Source organism: Neolamprologus brichardi, chromosome 3 (genome assembly GCF_056152115.1).
Source record: "Neolamprologus brichardi isolate AB-2024 chromosome 3, ASM5615211v1, whole genome shotgun sequence".
NCBI classification, from domain to species: Eukaryota; Metazoa; Chordata; class Actinopteri; order Cichliformes; family Cichlidae; genus Neolamprologus; species Neolamprologus brichardi.
The window spans coordinates 33,065,751-33,090,444 of record NC_142106.1 but is presented as its reverse complement, the minus strand read 5'-3'; the positions used below and the strand labels follow the sequence as shown (position 1 = coordinate 33,090,444).

Genomic DNA, 24,694 nt, shown 5'->3' with positions numbered 1-24,694 from the left:
AGTAATGGTGGAAAAACCCTCAATCCTCCTTTTATTTCCACTGTCACACTGATCAGAGAAGAGCAGGTAAGCTGCAGATAACACCTGTGTGATGGGCGAGATAATTGAATCACACACCCGTAGGTTTCACTCATAGGAAGACAATGCTGGGTGAACTAAAGCCCTCCCACTCTCGCCTTTAACTCGTTTCCTCGGTCGATTAAAAGCGTCGTTGGGAACCAGAAGTGCACAACACCTCAAACGCATCAGCCGAGGAGGGCTAGAGCAAAGCAGAACAAGAGGAAACAGAGCAGCAGCACAGCAGAGAGAGAAGAGGAAGGCGCCTGAAGTGGTTTATTTACGACTGTGACAGGGAGGCAGGACAATGAAATAACAGAACAGAGAGTGGATTTTGAAATAATACAGTATTTGCGATCAGACTGTGCTGCAGTGATTTAGAGGATCCCAAGAGGAGCAGAGAGGAGCCGAGGAGCCTCTGGAAGGGTGAGTGTGTACCCCAAACAGCTGTTTGTGTTTCATAATGATTTAAGTAGAAGTGTTAATTCAGGAGAGTTGTTTTATCATGCCTGGCTGCTTTTAGAGTGAGTGATCTGAGATCTTTTACATGGAAAAAATGACTAATTAGAAACTCTCTGATGTGTTTCAGATGTTTCCACAGCTGCCTTGAAAACATAATGAAACTTTTTATTATCGCTGCTTCATTAATCAAAAAGAGCTGAACTGTTACTTGTGTCCAGTTGCGTAAACAACAGGACTTTCTGTATCCAGGATGTGACCTTAAGTAGCTCAAAAAGAAGCCTACTTATCAGCAGCTTTTGAACCTTGTACTTTCTGTCTGCAAGAGCTTCGCCTCTGAGCGTCTGCGGCATGATTCACGTCCAATCTGCTGTCCTCCTTCTTTGCAGTGACTCCTTCATCAAGACACGTGCTGCTGCTCCTACTGCTGCTGTTGCCACGAGGTATCTGAACTTCACAGCCGCTCTTAAATTCTCCTCACAAAAGCTTCATGCATCTGTGAGTCTGTGTGTGTTCATATCAGGCTTTCCATGCTTGAGTCTCTCCTGTATCTGAGTTCCTTATTACTTACGAGCTGTATCCAGTTTACGATCTTTGGATCGATGTCTTGCATTTATGCTTCTCCGTGTACCTCTACAGCTGGCGTATACTTATTTACATGCGCTGACTTTATGAAAAAGCCAGAAGCCTGAATGTTCAAAGTGTAAATACTGTAAATAACTACACTTTAAATTGGCATTAATGTAGTGAAAACACTGTCATTCAAAACAACACTGACAGTTCATAATATTTAAAGAGAAGTGAGAATTTGCCTCGGTGTCTTTGTGCAGCTCATTGTGTAAAGCTAGATTATTGAACTTGCTGCCTAACGTGTCTGCATCATCATCAAATTGCACACATGCTGACGATAATGAACTTTGGAAAACATGTGACCTGTGGCCGCTGTGCTGACACTGAAACTCTGCATATGCCGGCGTAGGTGGATCTGGGAGTCTAAGTGTGAGTCTTAGTCAGTGATTCTTTCTCTGCTTGTGGTTACCAGCGAGAAGCCGGTGTCTGAGGCACGCAACGTGTTTGCTCCCCTCCCCGTCTCTCTGTAAATACACTCAACCTTAAAAGGCCATTTGGTGTGCGGCCTAATGGCCCTCCAATCCCAAAATCCCGCTCTCGAATCCAACCGTGTCCACACTCGTTGTGCGTTGTCTTTTCTGCATGTTTGTTCTGACATTAGTGCCTCTGGCATGCGAGTGTGTTTTTGTGTGACCGGATCGGGACAACGCGAGTATTGTCTGAGTTGTGACAACATCGCTGATATGACCCCTGCGTGTTGCCTTCACAGATGGCGGGAGATAAACGAAGATAGCTCGAGGAGGAATTTTCCCATCTTCATCACACAGCAAGGCCAAACAAACCCTCTTATTTTGTGACTGTTTTTCTTTTTAAAATAAATTAAAACCACCAAACTTGAACAATGGCTTCTCACAGCCTCATCCCGACAGAAGAGCCATCCAACGGCGGCCCCCCGTCAGAGAAGTCAGATGACTCGCAGGAGTCCATGAAGCTCAAGAAGGAGATCTCCCTCGTGAACGGAGTATGCTTGATTGTGGGGAACATGATCGGCTCGGGGATCTTCGTCTCACCCAAGGGCGTCCTCATCCACAGCGCTTCTTATGGTCTCTCCCTGGTGGTGTGGACCATCGGCGGGATCTTCTCCGTGTTCGGCGCCCTGTGCTACGCCGAGCTGGGGACCACCATCACCAAGTCCGGGGCTTCCTACGCCTACATCCTGGAGGCCTTCGGGGGTTTCATGGCCTTCATCCGCTTGTGGACTTCGCTGCTGATCATCGAGCCCACCAGCCAGGCCGTTATTGCCATCACGTTCTCCAACTACATGGTGCAGCCCATCTTCCCCACCTGCATAGCCCCGTACCTGGCCAACAGGCTGCTGGCTGCTGCTTGCATATGTAAGTACACATCTGGAGACTGAAGATGAGTCAGTGCGTGAGTGCGTGAGTGATATCCAGTGTCAATAATGCCGTCTGTGTTACAGCCGTGGTTTCACATCTATGACAGATCACGTGAGCTGCAGAAACTAGAGAAGTGAAAAATGGTGGCAGTGGGTTAGAGTCAGCAGGTCTACAGCAGAAACACTCACTAACATCTGATTAAAGAGGAACTGATCCACCCTAAAATCATCCATTTGGTAGATTAAGTGGGAGGAAAAGCCACTTTTTACTCAATCTCAGAGCGACGGCTTTGGAAAACCTGGTGTGGGCTCATCACACAAGGACATGAATCACAGCTTTTCCTTTTTCTTTTTTTCCCTGTAAATGTAGATCAAATCTACCACGAGATAAAGACTACGCAACTGCACACTGAGTCAAAGGTGCAGAGAGAACTTGTTAATATCTCCCAGATAAGCCCTGATAATAAATATAAGTCCTCTTTAAATCCATCGACCCACCTAAAAGGCGGGCGCGCAACACACACACACGCTTGAATGCGTGCACACACACGCACACACACACACTTTTGTGCCATGCACCAGTAAGCAGAGGACGACAGAGAGGCTGGTAGCTATGATGTAAAGTCCTCACTGCAGGAACACTCTGACCTGACAAGCCTCTCCTCTGATAGCTCAGCCAGCACATGAGTGAAGCGCTTAAACAGCACCGCTTCCTTTTAAGTGAAGGCAGTGTAGTAAATGTAAATGTAGCTGCTGTAATGAAGTCCCTCTGTTTCATATTCACCTTCATCCTATTTCACTCAAGACTAGAAAATAAAGGTTTTAGACATGACAGTGCCGAAACTGCTCTGATCTCTGCACAAGGCCGAAAAGTAAAAAGTAAAGGCAACATGTAAGTGCTGTTTTATAAAAATTATGATAAAACACAAGAACAAACAGCTTGTAGTGCAATGAGGTCATGCATAGACAGAGAACTGGGATGGGGGTGAATAAGGTCCTGGGTTTGAATCCACCGGCCACCCGGGGCCTTTCTGTGTGGAGTTTGCATGTACCTGTGTGGGGTACATCATGCTTCCTCCCGTAACCCAAAGATTAGTTTAATTAAACTAACAGACCACATGTGCAGATGTGAGTGTGAGCGGTTCCCTGTTTCAGGGCGTACTCCATGGCAGCCGAGGTAGGAGCCATCGTGACCTTGAACTGATTAGCAGAATAAGATAGATAGTTGTGACTTCAGTACTTTAACATAACAGATAAAAACATTCAGATTATAATAAGTGACAGTTTACATCCTGTGTAATAATTTACTATTGAATGATTTGAGTTGGACTGAGTATTTAACCTCTTAAGCCCCAACGCCCCCTGATACGGGGGCAAAAAGCAGGAGATCAGGTAGGCTTGGGGCTTAAGAGGTTAAAAGTCTGATTGGGTCAAAGTGTTTTGCAGTGGAAGAATTTTGACTGAGTATCTCAGATGTCGTGTAAATGTATAACTTTATTAATATGCGCGGGCCATGCTTCTATAAAACGTCCAAATTTTGAGTAGTGAGGTCATTGTGTGTGCAGTTTTTATCTATTCTTGTCTCTCTGTGATGTCAAAGTGAGAGGTGACATCTTTAATATGGTCATTTCAGATACACTCAGCTCAGTCCACATCCACGTACTGTTCAAACATTTTGTTTGTGAGGTGCGGTTATCAGAAGCACGTAAACTCAGGTGTAAAGTGCGCCCAACCTGTACTCAAGGTCATTGTCTGCTAACAGCTAAGCAGTCTTCAGCATCTCTGTATCACTGGTCTGCCTGTCTGTTACACATGATCTCAAACCTCTAACTTCGCACCTCCACCTCTGGGTGGCACAGCCTCCTCCTCCATCACTCATGGAGGCATTGTGCTCTGCTGTGTTTGAACAGGCATCCTGTTATTATCCTCTAGCTGTCAGTGTGGTGGAAGATGATGCATTCCTGTTTTGGTCTCTTGTCTGCACATCTAGTTTAGCGTGGCGAGTAAACACACTAAACTGAACTACAACAATTCATTTACATTCGTTAATAAAAAGATTCGCTTTCGCAAAACTGAGTATTGCGCGCTCTCAATGGAGATAGTAATTTTTACAATGTCCCGTGAACTAGGCGGTCCCTTACTAATAAGGTGCCAGAGTCAGAGAGCGCGCGTGAGAGTGAGATAAGTGACAGAGAGGAGCAGAAAAACATGTTTTCCCAACACTATTAATGCTGATCAAGGTGAAGGAGGGCAATAAGGAAGAATGCAGCAGAGACCACTTTACTTATCAGGACCAGAAGCTGTACGTCAATAAGTGCCAATCGTGACAAATCTCCAACCTCAGGCCGAAATATACAAGCTCATCAGAACAGATCGGTGCTTGTTTAATTATTTCTTCTTTCAAGCTTTTAAACTTGGTCTCACTTCCATGATCGTACATGTGTGTATTTCAGTATGCGTGCGTTATGTGCTGCACTCAGCTGTTTCCTTGTCTGACAAACAACTATCCGGTCTGCTTGAGTCAGCAGCAGTGCTTCCTTAAATCAGCCGCTCTCTCACATGGAAACACGCTGGCACAGACACAAACACACACAGTTTAAAGAGCAAATGTCTGTTGCTGTGCGAGTCTGTGTTTGAATGATACGTGTGTGTGTGTTCATGTGTTTCGCTCCCTCACCTTCAGGTTTGCTGACCTTTGTCAACTGCGCTTATGTCAAGTGGGGAACCCGAGTCCAGGACTTCTTCACCTACGCCAAAGTTATTGCTCTCATCGCCGTCATCATCACCGGCCTGGTGAAGATCGGACAAGGTGCTCAAACACATCAGCAACTCACACACATTTTTTCTTTTTCTCGTTTTTCTTTTTCTTCTTCTTCTTTCGTCTTGAGCCCCGGCATATACAGTCCCTGTCTCTGTCATCCTCCTCTGTCACATTAACACTCTGCATGTCCTCCTTCACTAAATCCATAACAACCTTATCTGCTGTTATAACTAATATAAAACTGTTAAAGAACAATCAGATAAGATTGTTATGTGGAGGGTAGGAGTTTAATTAGGTTAACTACATGATGCTCACACAGTGCCATGCTGTCACTTCCTTCTAGGTCACACCCAGAACTTCGAGGGGCTATTTGAGGGCTCATCTCGAGATCCAGGAGCCATCGCTCTGGCTCTGTATTCGGCTCTGTTCTCCTACTCTGGATGGGACACCCTCAACTTTGTCACAGAGGAGATCAAGAACCCAGAGAGGTCAGTTAATACGCATGATGTCACATGAACCATTTGCCACTATGAGCATTAAATCATCCCATCATATAGGAATTAAATTACTTTGGTTTCAAATGTATAATTCCATTCCTAGACACCAGAGTATGGAAGCTCATTTCTGCCAATGAATTTTTTTTTTGTCATGCATAAGTCAAAATTTGAAGTTATTATCTCAAAAGTTGGACTTTGGACTCAAATTTCTGAATAAGCTGAAAATTTTATATACGTAACATGAATTTTTGACTCACGGATGATAAAAACATATTCAGTGATGGTAATGGGCTTTTTAGACTTGAGACATTAACAAACAGGTTCAAATGTGACAGGTTTTTCTCTTTACACCCAATGGCCTTTTTGACAGAACCCCAAAGTGATTTGTGTCACTTTGTCCCAAAGATATAGCCTCTAATGACCAGCAGGGGGCGACTCATGTGTTTTTGCAAAGAAGAGAAAATTACACTTTTGGCTTCGCTGCTGTTACCTTATTATAAATATTTAACTCATGACTTAATGCTTTTAATGGCTAGTTTAAGTTTTATCCCAAAAAATTTACATCTTCATTTTATAAAATGTGTCCCCCCCTTAGAGCCAAATGGCCAGAATAGCAGACTAGCTTACACTTAATTTTACATTTGCAGCTCTTACATTCACAATTACGTCTTTAAACATACAACAAACAGTCTATGAGCAGTCTACTTTTCCTGAAGCATGTGGATAAAGTTCAGAGTTAAGGCTATAAAACTGAAATGGTCAGTGCATGACAAAAAGTAGCGGTAGCTTGGACTGCTACGGCTTCCTCTTGTCTGAGTACCAAACAAAACACAGAGATGAAAAGCAAAGGGAGGGAAAATGGGAGGAGAGGCTCTGAAGTATTCTCGTGTGTGTTTCAGGCTTATTCTTTGATTCACACAGCCAAACGCTGATCAGCAAGGCCACACATGTGATTAGATCAAAAGCCTTTCTCAGAGTTCACAGACAGAATAAGTGACAAACACCCGCTCCTTATCACTTAATATCCTCTTGACTCAGAGACTTCAGACAAAACACTGGATCTTTTCTCTGTATAAGAATCTGTCTGATCTCTTTTGCTGCCCTCTGCTGTTTCTCTCTCTGAACTACAGAAACCTGCCTCTGGCCATCGCTATTTCCATGCCCATCGTGACTGTGATCTATATTCTCACCAACGTGGCCTACTACACTATCCTCCCAATTCCTGCAATCTTAGACAGTGATGCTGTGGCTGTGGTAAGTTCCTCCGATCCACACTGAATGATGTAGGCTTGACATGTACGAGGTGTAGCTTTTGTTGAAGAGTTTTCCCTCTGCAGACATTTGCAGATCAAGTGTTTGGTGTGATGAACTGGACCATTCCTCTGGCTGTGGCTCTGTCCTGCTTTGGAGGACTCAACGCCTCCATCCTGGCTGCCTCCAGGTATCTCTATCGTTCTTTAGGCTACTTTGCGAGGTCATTAAAACCAGTCAAAATAAACCAATCCTCATCATCGCTTTATTTTGTGTCTCGAAAGGCTGTTCTTCGTGGGCTCCAGGGAAGGCCACCTGCCCGACTTCCTGTGCATGATCCACGTCAACCGCTACACTCCCGTCCCCGCCCTGCTCTTCAACGTCAGTTGTTTTTTTCTTTGTTGTCTAATTGTTTTAATTTAGTGCCATGCTTTTTTTGCCCTCACCCTTACTCACCATGATTGCCGTACTTTCCTGCAGGGCGTCATGGCTCTCATATACCTCTGTGTAGAAGATGTCTTCAGGCTGATCAACTACTACAGCTTCAGCTACTGGTTCTTCGTTGGTTTGTCCATCCTGGGGCAACTATATCTGCGATGGAAGCAGCCGGACAGAAAGAGGCCTTTAAAGGTATTTAAATTAAATGTTTCAGATGTATGTGCAGTGTTACCTGTAAACAGACAATAGTAGACTGATGCTGCTGCTGAGATAGAAAAGTGAAGCCAGTGTAAAAATATAAAATCTCCACTTTTTATTACAAAATTGTCACTGCAGCTCAGGAAATAACCGCTGGAGTGAAACAATCAGGAAACTGACTAACTCCTGAACACATTTAATTTTTGAACTGCACACATGCTCAGACTGGTCACTGTGTACTCACAGGCTGTATAACAAAAAGGAGGCAGCCTTCAGGTTAGAAAAGCATCGCAGGTTCTAATTCTTCAACCTGCATTCTTTCTACTGGCCAGCAGGGGGCGACTCCATTGGTTGGGCTGATTATAATGATGTCTATGAAAAACCTGTGGTTCCTCTCTCTCAATTTATGACCTCCGTAAACTCTTTCCTGATGGGTCTACGACCTTTATCGCTTGGTTTAAGTCCTATTAAACACAACATGTGCATTTTGTAATTGATGACCCCGTAGTGAGTAGAGCAGTCGACAAACTGGAAAAGGCTTTAAGATCCAGCATGTTTCACTTAATCACGTTGGCGAAAAGAATTTTTGAAGCAGTAATTCATCCCATCGTCTCACCCGGCTCTCTCTCGCTTTTCCTTCCACAGCTCAGTTTGTTCTACCCCATTGTTTTCTGCATCCTCACCATCTTCCTGGTGGTGGTGCCTCTGTACAGTGACACCATCAACTCCCTGATCGGCATCGGCATCGCCCTGTCGGGAGTGCCCGTCTACTTCCTCTGCTGCTACACCCCAGCTCACAAAAGACCGCTGTGGCTGCGAAGGTTCATTGGTAAGATTTGGAAGAATCCAGATGTTTTTCTGCATTATTCTGATCATCAAAGTGTAAATGCTTTACCTAAATCCTGCGTTCTAACCTCCTTCCTGTCTCTTTCAGCTAAATGTGGCATGGGGATTCAGAAAGTGTGCTTCTCTGTCCTGACCGAGATGGACATCGACAAACTCGAGTAGAGACGCTTGTTTTAATGCCCTGCTGGCGGCTGGTGACGCACAAACAACAGACTCTCAGCTCAGCCTGAATCTTTGCCAGCCGCCACTGTCGCGAGACCTCAGTGGACCAAACATTTGGGCTTAAAGCGGGATCCAGTTCTCAGACCTGTCAGCCACCACCCTGTGATGATGTTAAAGAATGTGTTAATGATGCTGCTCATAGGCGGCACTTCCCTGAAGCCAAGCGTGACTTCGGACTGTATTTAATTATGTCAACACAAGTAGTTTGTTTGAAATGATCTAAATGCAAAACCTTTTTTGATTTTACTTGAAGGTGGCCGGTTGTTGTAAAAATCGGTCCAGCAGGCTGCATCTTTGGAACCGAGAGCGCTGCTGATCGTGTTTTTATCATCGTTTGCTCACAGAAACAGAACAGATGAGACTGACTCCACGCTCACTCAGGTGGATGAACATTCATGAAGTTTTATAATGTCAGAGACTACTGAAGGGCTATTTTTAAACAAGTGTGAAACAGTTTGAAAAAGTTGAGCTGCAAACATGTATTTATAATAAAATTACTCATTGACAACATGAAGACAGTCGTTTGTTTTGTTGAAATAAGCAGACATAAAATAAGGTTGTGTTGAGGCAGTTTACATTTTTATTAGAACACATATTCATACCCCTAACTCTTCTATCCATAAATATGTACACAATTCATGATTACTGCCACGCTGACAGCTGGTTGGATTTATCCAATAGTGTCCTTCCATGGTCTCGCCTTGCTTCCAGCAGACTTGTCTTTAGCTGATGCTGCTGCAATGGGAGGCTTCTGCTCTAGAGGATTGTGGGTAAAAGTCTGTCTCAGTGGACCTGCAGGGAGAAATGAAAAGAGACTACTCTTAGATAAACCACGGTGGAATCAAGTGATAAAAGTCCGGCAGCAGAACAGCAACAAATCAAACAGCTCCACCGAGTGTTTAGGAGGTGTAAAGACAAACACGTGTGGAGTCTCCCCCTACCTGTGACCTAGAAATTAATCTCAGTAGCCATCATGAGGAATCTTTCAATTCCTAAAATATATCTGGAAGATAGAGGTGGTTTGCTGGAACAGCCATAAACACGGACACACAGGTGTATCCTGTCCTTAGAGTGTTTTTAATCTTGGTGTGTGCAGGAGACAGGATGCTACAATGATGATCAACTGCCTGATCAACCTCTGTCCTTCACACCTGTGTGTGGTGAATAAAAATAGTTCCCGTGCACTGCTGTCATTGTGACTCCTGACATTTAAGTTGTCATGAACACTTAAGTTCACCTGGACACTCCCCCCACATTAAATAAAGCACTACATTGTTGCCTTCTTCATGTCTCTTCATCGCCTCCTCCAATCATATCTCTGATGAAAGGAAGTAAGATGTAAGGAGAGGAGATGAGGAAAGGAACTGAGGATGCACAGAGAAATGAGACGAGGTGTAAATATATGAAATGTCTGCTGTGAAATATAAGCTCCAAACATCTAGAAATCAGAAAACGTTTGCAAAACACCCCTCTTTTTCACAACAAGCTAACCTTTGATCTTTTGAATATAAAATGTCCATATTAGTATTTATTAATATATTACTTGAAATATCACTTTCCTGCTAAATTTACATCCATCCAGCAGTAGGTTGCTCACTGGATCAGAGTACTCTGATCAGGTTTCACACTCAAGAATCTGTATTTATCTCTTCAAATGCTAATTTATTTAACACAACTGATTACAAGAGTTTAAAAAAAAAAGTTATTTTTTTTATACTTCCCAATCCTCCATTAAAACCTGTCGTTTTTAAGGATCTTAAATCTTTCTTTTAAGCTTTTAAAATGCAGTAAATTCCTTATAAAGCAGGTAGTACTGAAAAAGCCACTTAATAAATGCCTGGATAATTCCCACAGAAATAAATTGTATATGTCGCACTGTTCGGTAGGTTAAGGGCACATGCTCTTGGCTGTCTGTGTATGCATCAAAGGTCAAAGCCATTTCTTTTTTTAAACAGCTTTTAAATAATAACACATGTTCTTCCACAACTACAATGAGGCCTACTTAGGAACAAATACACACAACAATCAGCTCTAACCCTGCACATGAATCCATTCTCCACCTGCTCCATAACAGAACAGGGACTACGGCAGACAGGCCGACCGCCTGGCAGGGTAGCTGACTGACAGGAAGGATCAGGAAGCAGGTCAGCAGTGAATAAACCTTCAAAATAAAAGCGAGTGAATTCTACTCCGCTAAATTGACTGTGTTTGGTGTCGGTCTGTAAGGTGGAGGGCAAGATGACAAAATGTACTTGGGTCAGAGTTTATATAAATGAGCAACCATTTCAAATAAAGTTTTTTTCTCCCTCCCTCTAAATAAAGTGAGTCATTTTTCTGCAATGAGGAAAAAAATCCCTGACAGGGACCAAAAGGTCTCTGTGGATCAGCTGAAGACTGGGACTGACCTTTGGCAGCGAGGTCCAGATGATTTTTTATTCTTCGCTCACGCTCTTCCAGCTGGTGGGCCAGCTGAGCGTTCTTCCAACCTGCAGACCAAACCAGTTCCAACACAGACAAACACAAAAACAATCAGAGTGGAAACAAAGTGCTACAAACTACAACTAGATTTATAGTCCTACTCTATTTATCTACAGATTAATGCTCACAACACCAACCCTTTTTCATGCTTTCGATCAATCCGTCGCTCTGTGGCAGAGCGGAGGCCGGGTGCTTGATCCTTTCAGGGATCTTCAACTTTTTTCTGATTAAGGGGTGTCTGAGCAGAGCCACTTGACACAGGGAGAAGCAGTTTGAGGTCAGCCAGTAGGTAAAGACTGCCTGAAGTTTGTACAAAGAAAAAAAATAAAGAGATGTTTCAGCTATGTTTTTTTATGAGAACAATAACAGATGTGAGCGAATGATTCACTGACCGTGGGGAAGTTGATGGTGAGAGGAAAGATGACTAAAGGCATGATCCTGAACACCGTCTTCATGGCTCGCAGGTTGGGGTTGTCAATCCCAGACTCTGCACCCAGCTGAGGAAAAAAGATGGTGATGAAGTGGGTCAGTAATTTTTTACCATCACTCTCTTTTTGTTGCCGTGTTTCTTTTGGGAAATAAGAGATCTGAGTTCACCTCCAGGATGAAGAACATCGTTCCAGTGACGGCCAAAGGCAGAATATAAAAAGGATCTGATGCCGTCAGGTCTGCAAACCACAGCATGCCTCCTGTCTGCATGCTGGGCACTGGCAGATAGGCCATCTTTCTCAGGGCGATGAAGAAGGAGATGAAGACGGGTGTCTGAGGGTTGTGGGCAGATGAGTGAGGCCAGAGAGAAAAATGGGAAAAACAAAGCTCCAGCAAAAACAATCACAAACATGTTGAAACAGAAAAGCAAAGTCGATGATAATAACTAGCATATCTGCAAAGGTACACATACATCCATCACTAATTTAACAGCCATGAATAGTTTCTCTGTTTTATGATGATGAATCCATGAAGCTGCTCCCCTGCACCAAACACACGCCTTTATTTTGAAGGGACATATATTTGACACATGACTGTGTTTATGATGTCTAAATAAAACACTTTTGACAAAACCGGCCATGGCAAAAAGCTAGACACCAAAATCTTACTTACAAACTGCATTTTTAGTTTTTGTGTGTTACAGTCAAGATGAACTAAAAATAACTTCTTGTTAATCATAAATGCACCTAAAAATCTAAATTCCACCTTTGCTTACACTGTAATAGCTGTGAGCTCCACATAAGCAAGTACTAAGCTGATGTGTAAAATTTGTTTAATTAGTCTGCCTGAAACATTCATGCCAATAACACAGAAAGCTGAGAATAACTGACCTGCACCAAAGGGATCAGGAAGCCACGAAGAGGATTCACGTCATGTTTCTTCTGGAACAGGTTCAGGTCAGAGTACGCTTTGGAAACTGTGACAGAACCAGAGATAGCAGCAGCAGCTCAGGATCAGCTGAATGTCTAAAGTGTGATTATAAGGCCATGAAGAAAGGAGAGGAGAGAACATTTACATTCAAACTTGTTTCCGCTCTGCTTGGCCTCATTCATCCTGTTGGTCAGTTTGGTCATCTCGGGCAGCACGTTGTTCAGCTTCGCCGCCTCTCGCTGGCCCTTCACTATGACGGGAAACACAGCCAAGCGAGCCAACACGGTCGCTGCAGGAAGGAAAGCCAAGGATGAGAATGGACACAGGAAATTAAAAACAAGGCGGTTCTTAAAGAAAACTCGAGGAAAATATAAACCCAGCCTGTGTTTGGGTGGCTTAAAGTGACGCACTGATACTGACAGATAAGAAGTGTTAAAGCATGCTTACCCACAACAATGGCTCCCCACCAGGGCAAACCCAGATCCATGTGAATGAACTCTAACATATTCTGGACCAGCCCCACTGGTGTGTGACCAGCTAGTCCAAGCTCTGCTAAACGAGGCTCTCCAGCAACGGCCTGCAGGACCTCCACTGCAGTCGGTGCCACATCAGCGACCTGCTCAGAGACCGGCTGTGTTAAAACAGGAGCAGGGTCAGCAGACACAAGAGGAAGAGCAGAGCTCTCTGCTGCTGGTAACACACTGGAAACCGTCCCACCTAGGATCTAAAATTATTAAAAATGACAAAAGCACCAAATGATTGAAGTGATCAAGTAGCTGAGGGATGCAGAAGATTTACTTTGGATGCAGACTCACCTGCTCAGTGACAGGCTGTGTGACGGAGTCCAGGACTGGAGGACTGTTTAAAGTTTCTGTTACTGGAACTGCAATGGATTCACCATCAGGCGGGATCTGTGAATGTCAAGATAAACTCTGCACATGAGTTAAGTAGAAATGTAATACTGTAACCTAACAGGAGCTTGAGTTCAATTTCAGTGTTTCTATAAACTGGATCCAGTTGACTTAAGTACTTAAAAATACAACAGCTCCTAACGTGTAACTGGTTAGAGTCTGATACACCAAATGTATTGTGGAAAAGATAAACTGAAAGCGGAAATCAGGCAAATTTAATTAATTAAGATTTTTTAATTTTATCACACCTGAATGATGAAGTAAGTAGTACTGAGTAAAAAAACATCTGAAATTTGACAAAGTGAGTTATGATTAGATAAATCTGGTCATAACTAATCTTTATATTAGAAAGCAAGGAGCTAGAAGAAGCTTAAGAAAGTATCTATAAGTCAAACTCATCACACTCACTTCAATACGTAGAAAATGTAGTTAACAAAGTTAAAGAATGGCAATGATCTAACTATAGTCACTACATAAACTGTGTGGAGACCCACCTGTGAGCTGTTGTGTCTGACGGCCACGGCGTTCACCCAGAGGAACTTGTCATGGTGTCTGCGGCCCAGCAGAGCCCTGGTGGCAGGGCTGCGGCACTCAAACACTGTGTGGAGATGTGACCTCTGGATTAGCTGCTGTGTGGACAGAAGGAGGACAAAGACCTGTCGGTCTGATACACTAACTGCATAACAACCTTTATTCAACACAGAGAAGAAGCACCAGAAAAGTAACAGATAAATAAGGATTTTATTAATCCTTAACATCATTTACCAAGCAAGAAGATGCCTTTATAATTTTGGAAGAAATTTCTGTTTCTTATTTTGTGTTTTGTTTTGGTGAACAGTAATTACAGAAAGTTGTTTTTTCAGTTCAGGAAACAGTTCTGCAACACAAAATAATATACGGTACTATTGTTTTAGAGCTGCTTTCTAGTTTGGCTGCACTTTCAATAATCACAACATAAAATGCAGTTAAAGTATACTTTTGGTGAAGATGGAATATCATAGGATATACATTTTTCTCCACCAAAAAGTATTTTCTTAATATTTACTGCAGCATCAATAATAACTTCAGCAGTGTCATGATGCACAAACTAAACTGACTTCTATAACTGTTTGGCACATAAACTAATGCAGATGCGATTATTTTTAAATGAACTGGTAAATCTTTGCAGTTGTATGTATGATTGCATTTGTATGAGCTTTTGGAAAACTCAAATCTACTCTTTTAGACCTAAAACACATGTAGCTCAAGCTAAACCTATACTGACCTCTAGAGGTGATTCTTGCAGGACATGGGCTATTTAAATTAGGCAGAATTTAAATGACATTAATCTACTTTAATAAAAACCTCTACACGACTTTAACTCAAAGAGAAAACTAGTGGTTCCTTATAGACTGGCAGCCTCTTGACAGACTGGAAGTCACACCGATGTAGAATCACGTAGTTTCAATAACATCAGATAAACTCCTGCTAAGTCCGTATTTCAGTGTTTTTAGCTGACCTGTCTGTGTTTTCTGGTTTAAATCCTGCTGGTTTACAGTTACCCTGAACAGCAGCGAGTCTTGTCTTTCTTGTGTTTGCTGGAGAGCCTGTTACTGTCAAAGTCACACAAGACACATGATGCTAGCCGGCTAGCTAGCTTGCCGTGGAGAAAATTTGTGTCTTTGCTTCAGACGCACAGACAAAGTGCCGAACACGAAACTGTGAAGAAGACCTACGTGGCTCCAGATGTCTGAGAGAGGATGACCGCCTCGGCTCGGTTTGCCTGTCTGTCTTAGGAAACATCTTGTTAAGCAGCCCGGAGTCAACCCGCTCCTGATGGCAGCCATATTGGCATAACAGACAACCTGCTACGGAAAGCGCGAAGGGTCAATTCTTCGCTTATATACAAAAACACCATGTACGGTATTTCTACTAAGGAGGTTTGTTTATCTGTTTGTTTGTGTGCATAATTACAAAAACAAACAAACAAACAAAAAAAACTCATGGCCTTAATTCATTAATTAATTAATTGGTTTTGGCTTGGTTCAGTTTGGAGCAACTCCAGGATCCAGAAGCAGTTCAAAAACTTGACACAGTAAAAAATATTGTCTTGATGTTCAGAAAAATAAGACAAAACAAACAAACAAACAAACAAACAAACAAACAAACAAACAAACAAACAAACAAACAAACAAACAAACAAACAAACAAACAAAAAGCAATCAATAAACATCTGAATAAATAAATACATTTCGAATAAATAAATAAATAAGGCTAAATTTGTTGTAATACTACTAGTACTACTAATAATAATAGTACGACAGTATAGTATGATAATAGGATAATAGGCCAGGAGTTCGAAAACAGTGTGAATAAAATAATAATAATACAAATACTAAATCATAGGGCTAGGTTACATCTAGTCACAGTTTGGAGTGTCACAGCAATAGCTGAGAGACATCTTTTGACTTTGTGTTGATCAAATAGATCTACCACACCTTTCTTTAACAGGTGAAATGGTCTAAGCACTTTCTGTGGCTCCTTTACCCTTTACCCATCTGTAAAAATTTACTCAACAAACTGAGATGAAGAAACGTGAAGAGGAAGGATTTTTATAACAAGTAAACTGAAACCTGAATGAAAATCACTTAGTGTTATTCATAAAGCTTTTGCAGAAAGTTGCTGTAATTTGATCTTCAACCAAAAAATGCACTAAAATTAAGAATGTAATATGATAAAATAATGAAGTAAGGAAGAAGACATAAAACAAATAAAAGTGTTTTTTTAATCTTATGAAACTTATGGCAAAAAAAAAAAAGAAAAAAGAAAAATAGAAAGAAAACCAAAACTAAAAAATAACACCCCCCCCCCCCCCCCCCCCCACACACACACACACACACACACACACAAAAACTTTACTTGTTCTCGTCACTGGTTACTTGTTTCTTCATGTCTTGTTGAACTGGTTTAAAAGTAATTTGATGGTCTTAATGGTATTATTACCATTTTAAAAAACATGCATTTAAGTATAAATACAGAATAATGAAATCACACAAGTAAGGTCCATCACTCCACAAACAAAGCATTAATTCATAGTTGTGATCTAGAGTCTTTCAGTAGGTGGTGGTGTAGTCATGGTAAAAAGAAAGTCCACCGTCTGTCACTTATAAAGTTTCATGCATCAGGATGCATACATTTGGATTGGTCAGATAAACAACAAAACATGACATATGACAGCATGCCATTATTTATTTATCAAAAAAAATGCCACAATGCAGAAGTAATGTGTACTGCTTAGGTACTAGGTACACCTTTACTTACTATCGGAATTAAGACAATAAGTAGCAGCCAGTTGCTTTAATCAAATACACTTGATTAACTGTTTATCAGCATTTGTTTATCACAAATTCTAATCTGGGGCATTCAGGTGTGTGTTAACACAATGCCAAGTAAAAAAATATCAGCAGCGATCTCAAAAAACTTAAAAAGGAGTGGTGTTGCATACCAGTCTTGGAAGAGTTATAAGGGCATTTCCAAAAAATGTGAAGTCCTTCAAGGAAGTTGCCAAGAATGAGTGTGCCAGGAAATTCAATCAAAGTCAGACGTGCTCAGAGAAACTGCAAAAAACCCCAGACCTACATTTTAGACTCTTAAGGCTTCGTTTAGCAAGTTAAATGCTAATTTTATGACAGTAAACTTAGAAAAAGAATGAACAAGTTTGGCTTGTTTCAAAGGGTTAGCAGGAGAAAGCCTTTTCCCTCTAAGAAGAACATGGAGACTACTTAGGTTTGTCTCAAAAGAAACCACAAGACTGTAACAATGTTCTTTGAACAGGTGACCCCAAAGTCACCTGTAATGCACAGTGTCACTATCGAGATAGTGAAAGAGCATATCAGCACAAACACCTCATACTAACTGTCAGCACGGTGGTGGAAGGGTGATGATTTGGGCTTGTTTCACAGCCACAGGACCTGGGCACCTTGCAGTCACTATCATTCTAGAGTCAAATATCAGGCCATCTGTCCAACAGTTAAAGCTTGGCTGAAAATTGTGTCATGTAATAAGACAATGATCCTAAGCAGTTGCACAGCAGCAGAACTACTGAATGAATGACTGAAACAGAAAAGAATCAAATCCCGACTGAAATGCTATAGCAGGACCCGAAAAGAGCTCTGCATAAATAAATGAATCAAAACTCACTGAACTGACTACACAGTTTAAAGAAGAGTGGGCCAAAATTCCTCCACAGTGAAGTGAGAGACTGATAAAGTAATATAACAAATTATTACTTCAAGTTATTGTGGGTAAAGGTGGTTCTAGAAGCTTCAGAATAATGGGGTGCCCTTAGTTTTTGCACACACATTTAAATTTTTGTCAAATAAATAATGACACTGCACAATATGTCATGTGCTATTCTTTTATCTCGAGCTGTATTTGTCTTATTTTAGGCCCTAGTAAGGACTAGATTTAAAAAAAAAAAACTATACTCTTTTTTTTTTTATCTTGAACTTCACGAGAAGTACCTTGACTGTACTTTTCACCATCCCTCTACAAAGGTCAAAATTTTACAGAGCTGTGTTTTAAAAAATTCCAAAGGTGGTACAATAAAAAAAATAAAAGTAAAATAAAGCAATAAATCTGTGAGAAACACTGATAGCCTAAATAAAACAATTAAGCCTATCATTCTTGTAACTGCTGGGAAGCAACAGAAAGTAATTAAAAGATGAATCATAGTACTTTCCCTGAAAGTTAATGTTTACGGATAATTCCCGAAACTTATCTCAACCAAAAACTGGCATGTGACCAGATCCAAAACAAAATAAAACCAAATATGATGCCAGAGATATGACTCTGACATTTGCTGATGACTTAGCTTCATTATTAAACAAATAAATCTTTGAAGTATCTGCTGTATATACCAATTACATGTTAGAAACTGTATTCTTGTTACTTTTTCCTAGAACATAAAACATTTTTCTTCACATTTATTTAGGATTTAGGGGACACCTTGCTTGCTGAGCCCAAATTTTGCCCATAGTTAGAACTGACTCGCCCCTCACAGTGTGCTGAAGTATTCCACAGGAGGAAGTTGTTTACCTGAATACCTAAATGGGCGGCGACTGCTGGGATTTTGTCTCGTGGCCAAGATAGTTGAAGTTAAAAGCCTCAATAAAGGTCTGACTGAAGTAGAAACAGATCCAGCTCTTAATGCTAAAATGTCCATCCAGCTGAAAGTAAACGGACCGAGAGGAGAGGAGAAGATAGTCGATATTTGTGACAATATGGACCAGATGAAGGTCCTCAAAGTGATGGAGCTAAAAAGCAAAATCTCTGACGCACTGGTGATAAGTAAGTATGACTCTTCTTATCGTCTGTTATTAATTATTTGTAGAAATGCAAATGTTATTGTGCAGCAGATTCTATTTACAAAAAAGTTCTATTTAATTTCCAAAATGAAACAAAATGCAGTGTGGCCTCCCATTTATTTAGTCTGCAGTCACTCAGATAACACATACAAACACCATAAACATGACTTAAATTAGCAGATAAAAAGGGGCTTAGAATAACAGTATAGTTAAATTGATTGACAGGGGGACTCCACAAACACAATAAAAACAAATATTCGACTTTTGCAAGTATGATTAAATAATTACATCACATATATTAAATGATCCAAATATTAGCTTTGCTGATCTGCTCTTAGAGGCGTGAAGCAAGCCCAGCTCTTTAAAGCTCTTCTCTCTTCTTCTGCTCAGTTGGTGAAATGCGGCTAGTGTTTAGAACGAAGCCGCTGGAGGACAAAGCCCTGCTGGTGTCTTATGGGATTAAGCACATGTCTGTCATCCATGCACTGCTGATCCTGCCAGGTGGAGGAAATCGATGAGGACAAGACCCAAAAGAAGAAACCTGAATGCACCGACAAAACAATTTATTGTGAAGTCTTTATTATTTTATATGCTCCAACATTATCACGTTATTGTTATGTAATTATTGTTGTCCCTTTTGATCTTTATTTTTCTTATATTAATAAAATAAATCATGTTTTTGCCACACTGGATAATACATTTCATATTTTATTTTCTGAGGGATTACATCTAAAGCCATCACATTTAAGGCAACAAATGGGTTAGTGAATATCAATTATTAATTTTAACAATAAACTGATGAAACACAATAAGAACGATATGATCTGCAGATCACAACAGAGGAATCTGGCTGGCACAATATTTATAGAAACACATCACTGCTAAATATAGACAGGAGCTGGGTCACTCTAACACATATAAAGGCAAAAACAACTAAAGCCTGAGCCAACAGCAGCACACAAGAGAAAGAGTTCAATTTCTATAGAGGCAATGCTTATGATATTGACAGGATATTGTGTTCACCTCCACAGTGGATTTTAAATTTAAAAAAAAATCTAGATGTGACTGAAGTGCAGACTTTTAGCTTTACTTCAAGGGATTTAACAAAAGTGTTTCATTAACTGTTTAGGAGTTACAGAAAGTTTTTTAAATAGTTCCCCCAATTTCAGGGGCTCAAAAGCAGTTGGGCTTAAATAATTTTAAATATGAGGATTTTTTTTAAATACTTGGATGAAAATCCTTTGAGCTCAGTGATTTCCTGAAGCCAAACCCACAGACATCACCAATGCTGTGTTTCCGCACTTTAGATAACCTGCCAGGCCTTTACTGCAGTCGCCTTCGATTATTGCTTGTTGGTGGGTCTCTCTGCCTTTAGCTTTGAGATCAGGTGACTGTCTTGACATTCAAGATTATCCCATTTCTTTGCATTTAGAAACTCTTGGGTTTCTTTTGCAGTTTTCATTAGGTCATTATCCACTTGCATCATGAAGTGCTGTTTGATCATTTTTTTTTAGCATTTGGCAGAATCTGAGCCGAGAGTATAGCCCGTACACTTCACAGTTCATCCTGCTACTTCTGTCAGCAGTCACATAATCAACAAACACTAGTAATGCAGTTCTACTAGCAGACATATTTATCCATGTGTCATCATTACGTCGACAGTGTTTGACAGATGATGTGGTTCTGGAGCCTACTCCGGCTGTCCTTACCAATATTTCTTATTCTGGCTATTTGTAGTAGACTGCGTGCCACAAACCTCTGAAAACTCACGTATGTATAGTTTATTTAAAGGCTCTGCTCTTAGAATTTTGCACCCTGATATGGTATATAATTTGAAACGAAAGTAGTGTTGTACTTGCAAAATGTTGTGTTGTAAAAAGTATACTCCAAATACAAGTACTTATGCGAGAAGGCCAGCAAAAATACTACAGGTATCTACCTTTCAGTGCCAAAAGAGGATTCTGCTCTGATGCAGACTGGTAGTAAATCTGTTGTCAAAATATGCAAAAAATGAATTCTGATCCACATGTTTTAGGGCAAAAACTGTCATTTTACCAAGGAGCATGATTTATTTATAATCATTACAGTTGGAATTGGTTAACAAAGTCTTGTTCCACGCAGTGACAGTGAGCATAAAAGTTGACTATAATGATAAAGCATATGTTATTGTGTGTGTGTGTGTGTGTGTGTGTGTGTGTGTGTGTGTGTGTGTGTGTGTGTGTGTGTGTGTGTGTTGAGGGCGGGTTAAAGAAATGAAAGTGAAAGTTGACTATAACGATAAAGCAATGTTATTGTGTGTGTGTGTGTGTGTGTGTGTGTAAAGAAAAAGTCAGCACGTTAGATTGTGGTAAGTAACTGTAGCACTGTGGTGAGTTTCAAATTAGGCTTTATCAACTTACTGAGCTGTTATTTATTTCTCTGTGAATCACATAATAAGAACATTTCGGGACCCTCTAGTAATCATTCCACTGCCACACAGTTACTCTGTCTAGGAGCCACACCACTGGAGCAAGGCCCAAAATATTCACTTGTCTCCAAACAGTCATCAGTGATTTTGAGGCAAACAAAGCAGAACTCCACCTTACAACGTGTGCAGAAAATGTTTTTACACCTAGTTGTGCTATGCTCCACTAGGAAGCCACATGTGGGACAAGCACGGATTGAGGGACAGCCAGTGATGCCCTTCACATTCTTAAAGGTGATATCTGGACAGTTTCTCAGAATTTCTAAGGACTTATTGACACAGCCATCATTCTGACATCGGTCTGAACGTGGGGCTGCACCTCTCCATTTCCTCAAACACTGCCAGCAGAACATGAAGGTCCGATTTAGATCAGCTTTGCACAGTGTACATTTAACACACAGATTCCTGAAGTCAGCTCTCAGCACAGAAGACTTGCAGCCAGGACACTGTTAATAAAAAAAAGATTTTTTAAGGCACAACATTTCAACAAATATGGTGCAGAAATAAAAACTGTAATGAACAAACTTACGGATCTGACATCAAAGAAATCCTTAGAGTTGCTGAACATTTTCTTTTCAAAGTACTCGATTTCTTCAGGGGTTAGAAGAGCCATTTTACAAACCTCCTCAAAGGACCACTCAGCATCACAGCCAGTCTGGCCGCACACAAACTTGCTCTCACCCTGAAATAGAATATACAAAAATACATAAAGACCAGAGGAAAATATTACACTTGATTGAATGCTTTATTTATTTATTTATTTTTGCTATTGAAGTAGGGCATGCCAGAAAGGAAATTTGAGAACTATACTGGTCTAAAAAAACCCTTAATCTATTCTTACACTGGTGACCTGTTGCTTAAAGTCAGGAAACTTATAAGGCTTTTCTGCTCCAACTTGGAACGCAAAGCACCACACCCCTCCCCTTTAGCCACACTTTTCCTGTCAGTAATAAAACAATACAATTTACAGGCTAAGTACCTAATAATTGTTTTTAAAGGGTTGGGCCATGCACTGCTCTGACAGAATGATCCTAACCATACACCAATTCCAAAGATCAACAAGCTCTTTGCTCCTATCCTTCCCTTCAAAACACAGATTACATCAGCTACAATTTGTGTTTGAAAGCACCATAGGTATAACAAAACATGTCACACAAAAGTTCTTAATTTCAGAGAGAGTTGTGAGTACTGCATTATATTCCAGTAAATGTTAAACAGGCACCTTATTTTGTGACACAGCTCAGTGGTCATGTGCTATACAGTCAGGTTAAACATCACTGTTACTTATTTGGGTTTGTGACTAGGTGATCGTATAACGTCCTACCTGATCCAGCAACCGACGACACCATTTGGTGAGAGACATGGGAGTGACAGCATGACCACAAGACATCAGTGCTCTCAGAGACTTGAAGTCCTCACATAAGACTGAGTCACACATGAAAACAAATGCTATTACGATTACACAGTGCACTGTAGGAAACTTACAGTTCTTGATGTGAACACTTACAATCCATTTCATCATCTCTGTCCACAAATGTGAGTGTAGGGTCCTCTGGGTTGTAACGCTTCATCTTAAATGTCAATTTGCTTGTAGAGTCCTGAGAGGGAGCTCTTCTTTCAGTTGTCAGCATGCTGTTCTGTAGATAAAGCCTCAGTTTTTGAGATCATCCTGACTCCGATTATGCTTTCTGGTCATTTGCAATAAAACCAGCAGATATCCAACAAAGAATATTTTTTTAATTTTTATACTTCATCCAATGTATCCAGCATGACTCATTGTTGGAAATAACTTTTATTAAGATCTAATTAATATAGCCTTTACTTGCCATAAAACCTCGACCAGGAGCTGACTGAAATAATAAATCAAAAAGGGATTTTAACTCTATCGGAAACTTCAGCTATTGCTACAGGGCTGCCATCATATGAGATTTTCTCTACATGATTAAAATTTCTTACACACACACACACACACACACACCTTCATGGAGGGTGCTTTGTCTAACATTATGTGTACATAACTAGCAACTGTGTGCGAGTTGGTGCGCAGTCTATAATGAGCAACAGAGCAGCTGCAGCTGGTGCTTTAATTCTGAGTGCTGTTGTTGGTGGAGCTGTAAAGGGGACCCTTCACAGGCGCATCCATCTGGTCCTTTGAGAAGTACATATGCGCACATGGGTGTGGTGCATGTATAATATTACAGTAAGAGAGCGAGGAAAAATTATGCCAACGTAACAGACGAATCATAAGATTCAAACAAAGTTAAGTGTTTCTGAGGTAACAACTAAATGGCCTAATGTACATGGTCTTTGCCAGTTATTTAATGCAAAAAGAAAACTGACGTAAGCGAGGAAATGCCAGAAGAAAATACATCAAACAGAAACTTATTTAAGTGTATGTGAAAAGGAAACGAAGCTAAATACAATAATAATAATAATAATAATAAATAACAACTTGCCAAATGGAGATCCGAACGGTGCGCCTTATCTTATTTTTCAACCACGATTAGAAGTCGCAGCGGCCCCTAGGTCTAAACCAACCTGTTGGTCACGTGGTCGCGGTATGACGTGTAACGGATGCTGACGTTTCTGTTTCTGAATCGTGGTCCAGTCGAAGTCTCTGTATACAAAGCATAGTGGCTTAAATAAAACGAGATTGCTTTTGTTTGTTCATTTTGGTCAATTTTGTCTACACAACCTGCCCGATTAATCTATTTCATAGTTATTTAGATTTGGGATATCCATACGACTTCTAAACCTCAAACTTCAGAAATATTCCGATTGAACAAAACCCTTTACGTTACAGTAATTAAGAAAACCGAAACGTACAAAAACTAAAAAAAAAAATTCCAAAACAATATAAAGTAAGATGAAACGAGCAAAACCCACCGTGGAAACTAACTGAAACTAAGCTGAACTGAAAACAAAAAAGCAAAACAAAACAAACAAACACGAAATTCTACACCTAGAAACTACGAAGTTAAAATTTATGCACACACCTCATGTTGTAAGAAAAAAAAACTTCCTCTAGTCACCTTGATGTAGATGAATGGCGTGGGCTGCCTACTTTTCACAGAGGTGTGTCAGTTTTGCAAATTAATTTCCAATAGAGAAGAAACAGCGGTGAGCTACATTAAAAATTACGTTATGGAAAGTTTTTGCACGTTTTTAAAATCGAGGGAACGTGTCTAAAACAGGGTGTGTGCCAATATTTTATGACCGGATTTTTTTTTTTTTTTTTTGCTATGCACCTTGCGCCCTTTGTGCGGATTGCAAGCGCCACTTGCCCCGGGCTTGCCCACTAACTCAAGAGCTCAAGTCACTTACGCCTCGTCTTTTGAAAATATGAAATAATCCACGTATGCAAACTGTCCTTAGAAAGAGCACCAGGAAACTAGGAAACAACGACGTCGGCACGAATTTGATTCCGGATCTATTTTTCAAC

The 24,694-nt window shown here is 40.8% G+C and overlaps 3 protein-coding genes across 7 annotated transcripts; 1 reads left to right on the top strand and 2 right to left on the bottom strand.

Annotated features, from left to right (window-relative positions):
* Positions 1 to 156: 156 nt before the first annotated feature.
* Positions 157 to 9,198, top strand: slc7a7 (solute carrier family 7 member 7). 2 transcript variants are annotated; one of them, XM_006801694.3, is made up of 11 exons: positions 157 to 483; positions 906 to 959; positions 1,856 to 2,480; positions 5,166 to 5,291; positions 5,587 to 5,731; positions 6,871 to 6,994; positions 7,078 to 7,181; positions 7,276 to 7,372; positions 7,472 to 7,621; positions 8,273 to 8,456; positions 8,562 to 9,198. In XM_006801694.3, the coding sequence occupies exons 3-11, from the start codon at positions 1,988 to 1,990 to the stop codon at positions 8,633 to 8,635; spliced, it is 1,497 nt and encodes a 498-aa protein (XP_006801757.2). In that variant the 5' UTR covers positions 157 to 483; positions 906 to 959; positions 1,856 to 1,987; the 3' UTR covers positions 8,636 to 9,198. The 2 variants fall into 2 exon arrangements, with proteins under 2 accessions (XP_006801757.2, XP_087693121.1); XM_087836995.1 differs by lacking the exon at positions 157 to 483 and having other exon boundaries at positions 861 to 1,014.
* A 59-nt stretch (positions 9,199 to 9,257) lies between these two features.
* oxa1l (OXA1L mitochondrial inner membrane protein) lies at positions 9,258 to 15,281 on the bottom strand. Of its 4 annotated transcripts, none has more exons than XM_087836976.1 (11): positions 15,159 to 15,281; positions 13,938 to 14,131; positions 13,348 to 13,443; positions 12,980 to 13,256; positions 12,678 to 12,821; positions 12,493 to 12,578; positions 11,771 to 11,935; positions 11,566 to 11,670; positions 11,311 to 11,473; positions 11,101 to 11,181; positions 9,258 to 9,487 (listed from the first exon to the last, which is right to left on the bottom strand). In XM_087836976.1, exons 1-11 carry the CDS (start codon positions 15,223 to 15,225, stop codon positions 9,366 to 9,368), a joined length of 1,500 nt encoding a protein of 499 aa, XP_087693102.1. In that variant the 5' UTR covers positions 15,226 to 15,281; the 3' UTR covers positions 9,258 to 9,365. The 4 variants fall into 4 exon arrangements, with proteins under 4 accessions (XP_087693102.1, XP_006801756.2, XP_035768350.2 ...); XM_006801693.3 differs by having other exon boundaries at positions 13,938 to 14,072; XM_035912457.2 differs by having other exon boundaries at positions 13,938 to 14,069.
* Positions 15,282 to 21,240: 5,959 nt separating this feature from the next.
* LOC102777592 (uncharacterized) lies at positions 21,241 to 22,884 on the bottom strand. The gene is made up of 4 exons (XM_006801768.3): positions 22,760 to 22,884; positions 22,577 to 22,677; positions 21,782 to 21,934; positions 21,241 to 21,698 (listed from the first exon to the last, which is right to left on the bottom strand). The coding sequence occupies exons 1-4, from the start codon at positions 22,881 to 22,883 to the stop codon at positions 21,249 to 21,251; spliced, it is 828 nt and encodes a 275-aa protein (XP_006801831.3). The 5' UTR covers position 22,884; the 3' UTR covers positions 21,241 to 21,248.
* Positions 22,885 to 24,694: the final 1,810 nt, after the last annotated feature.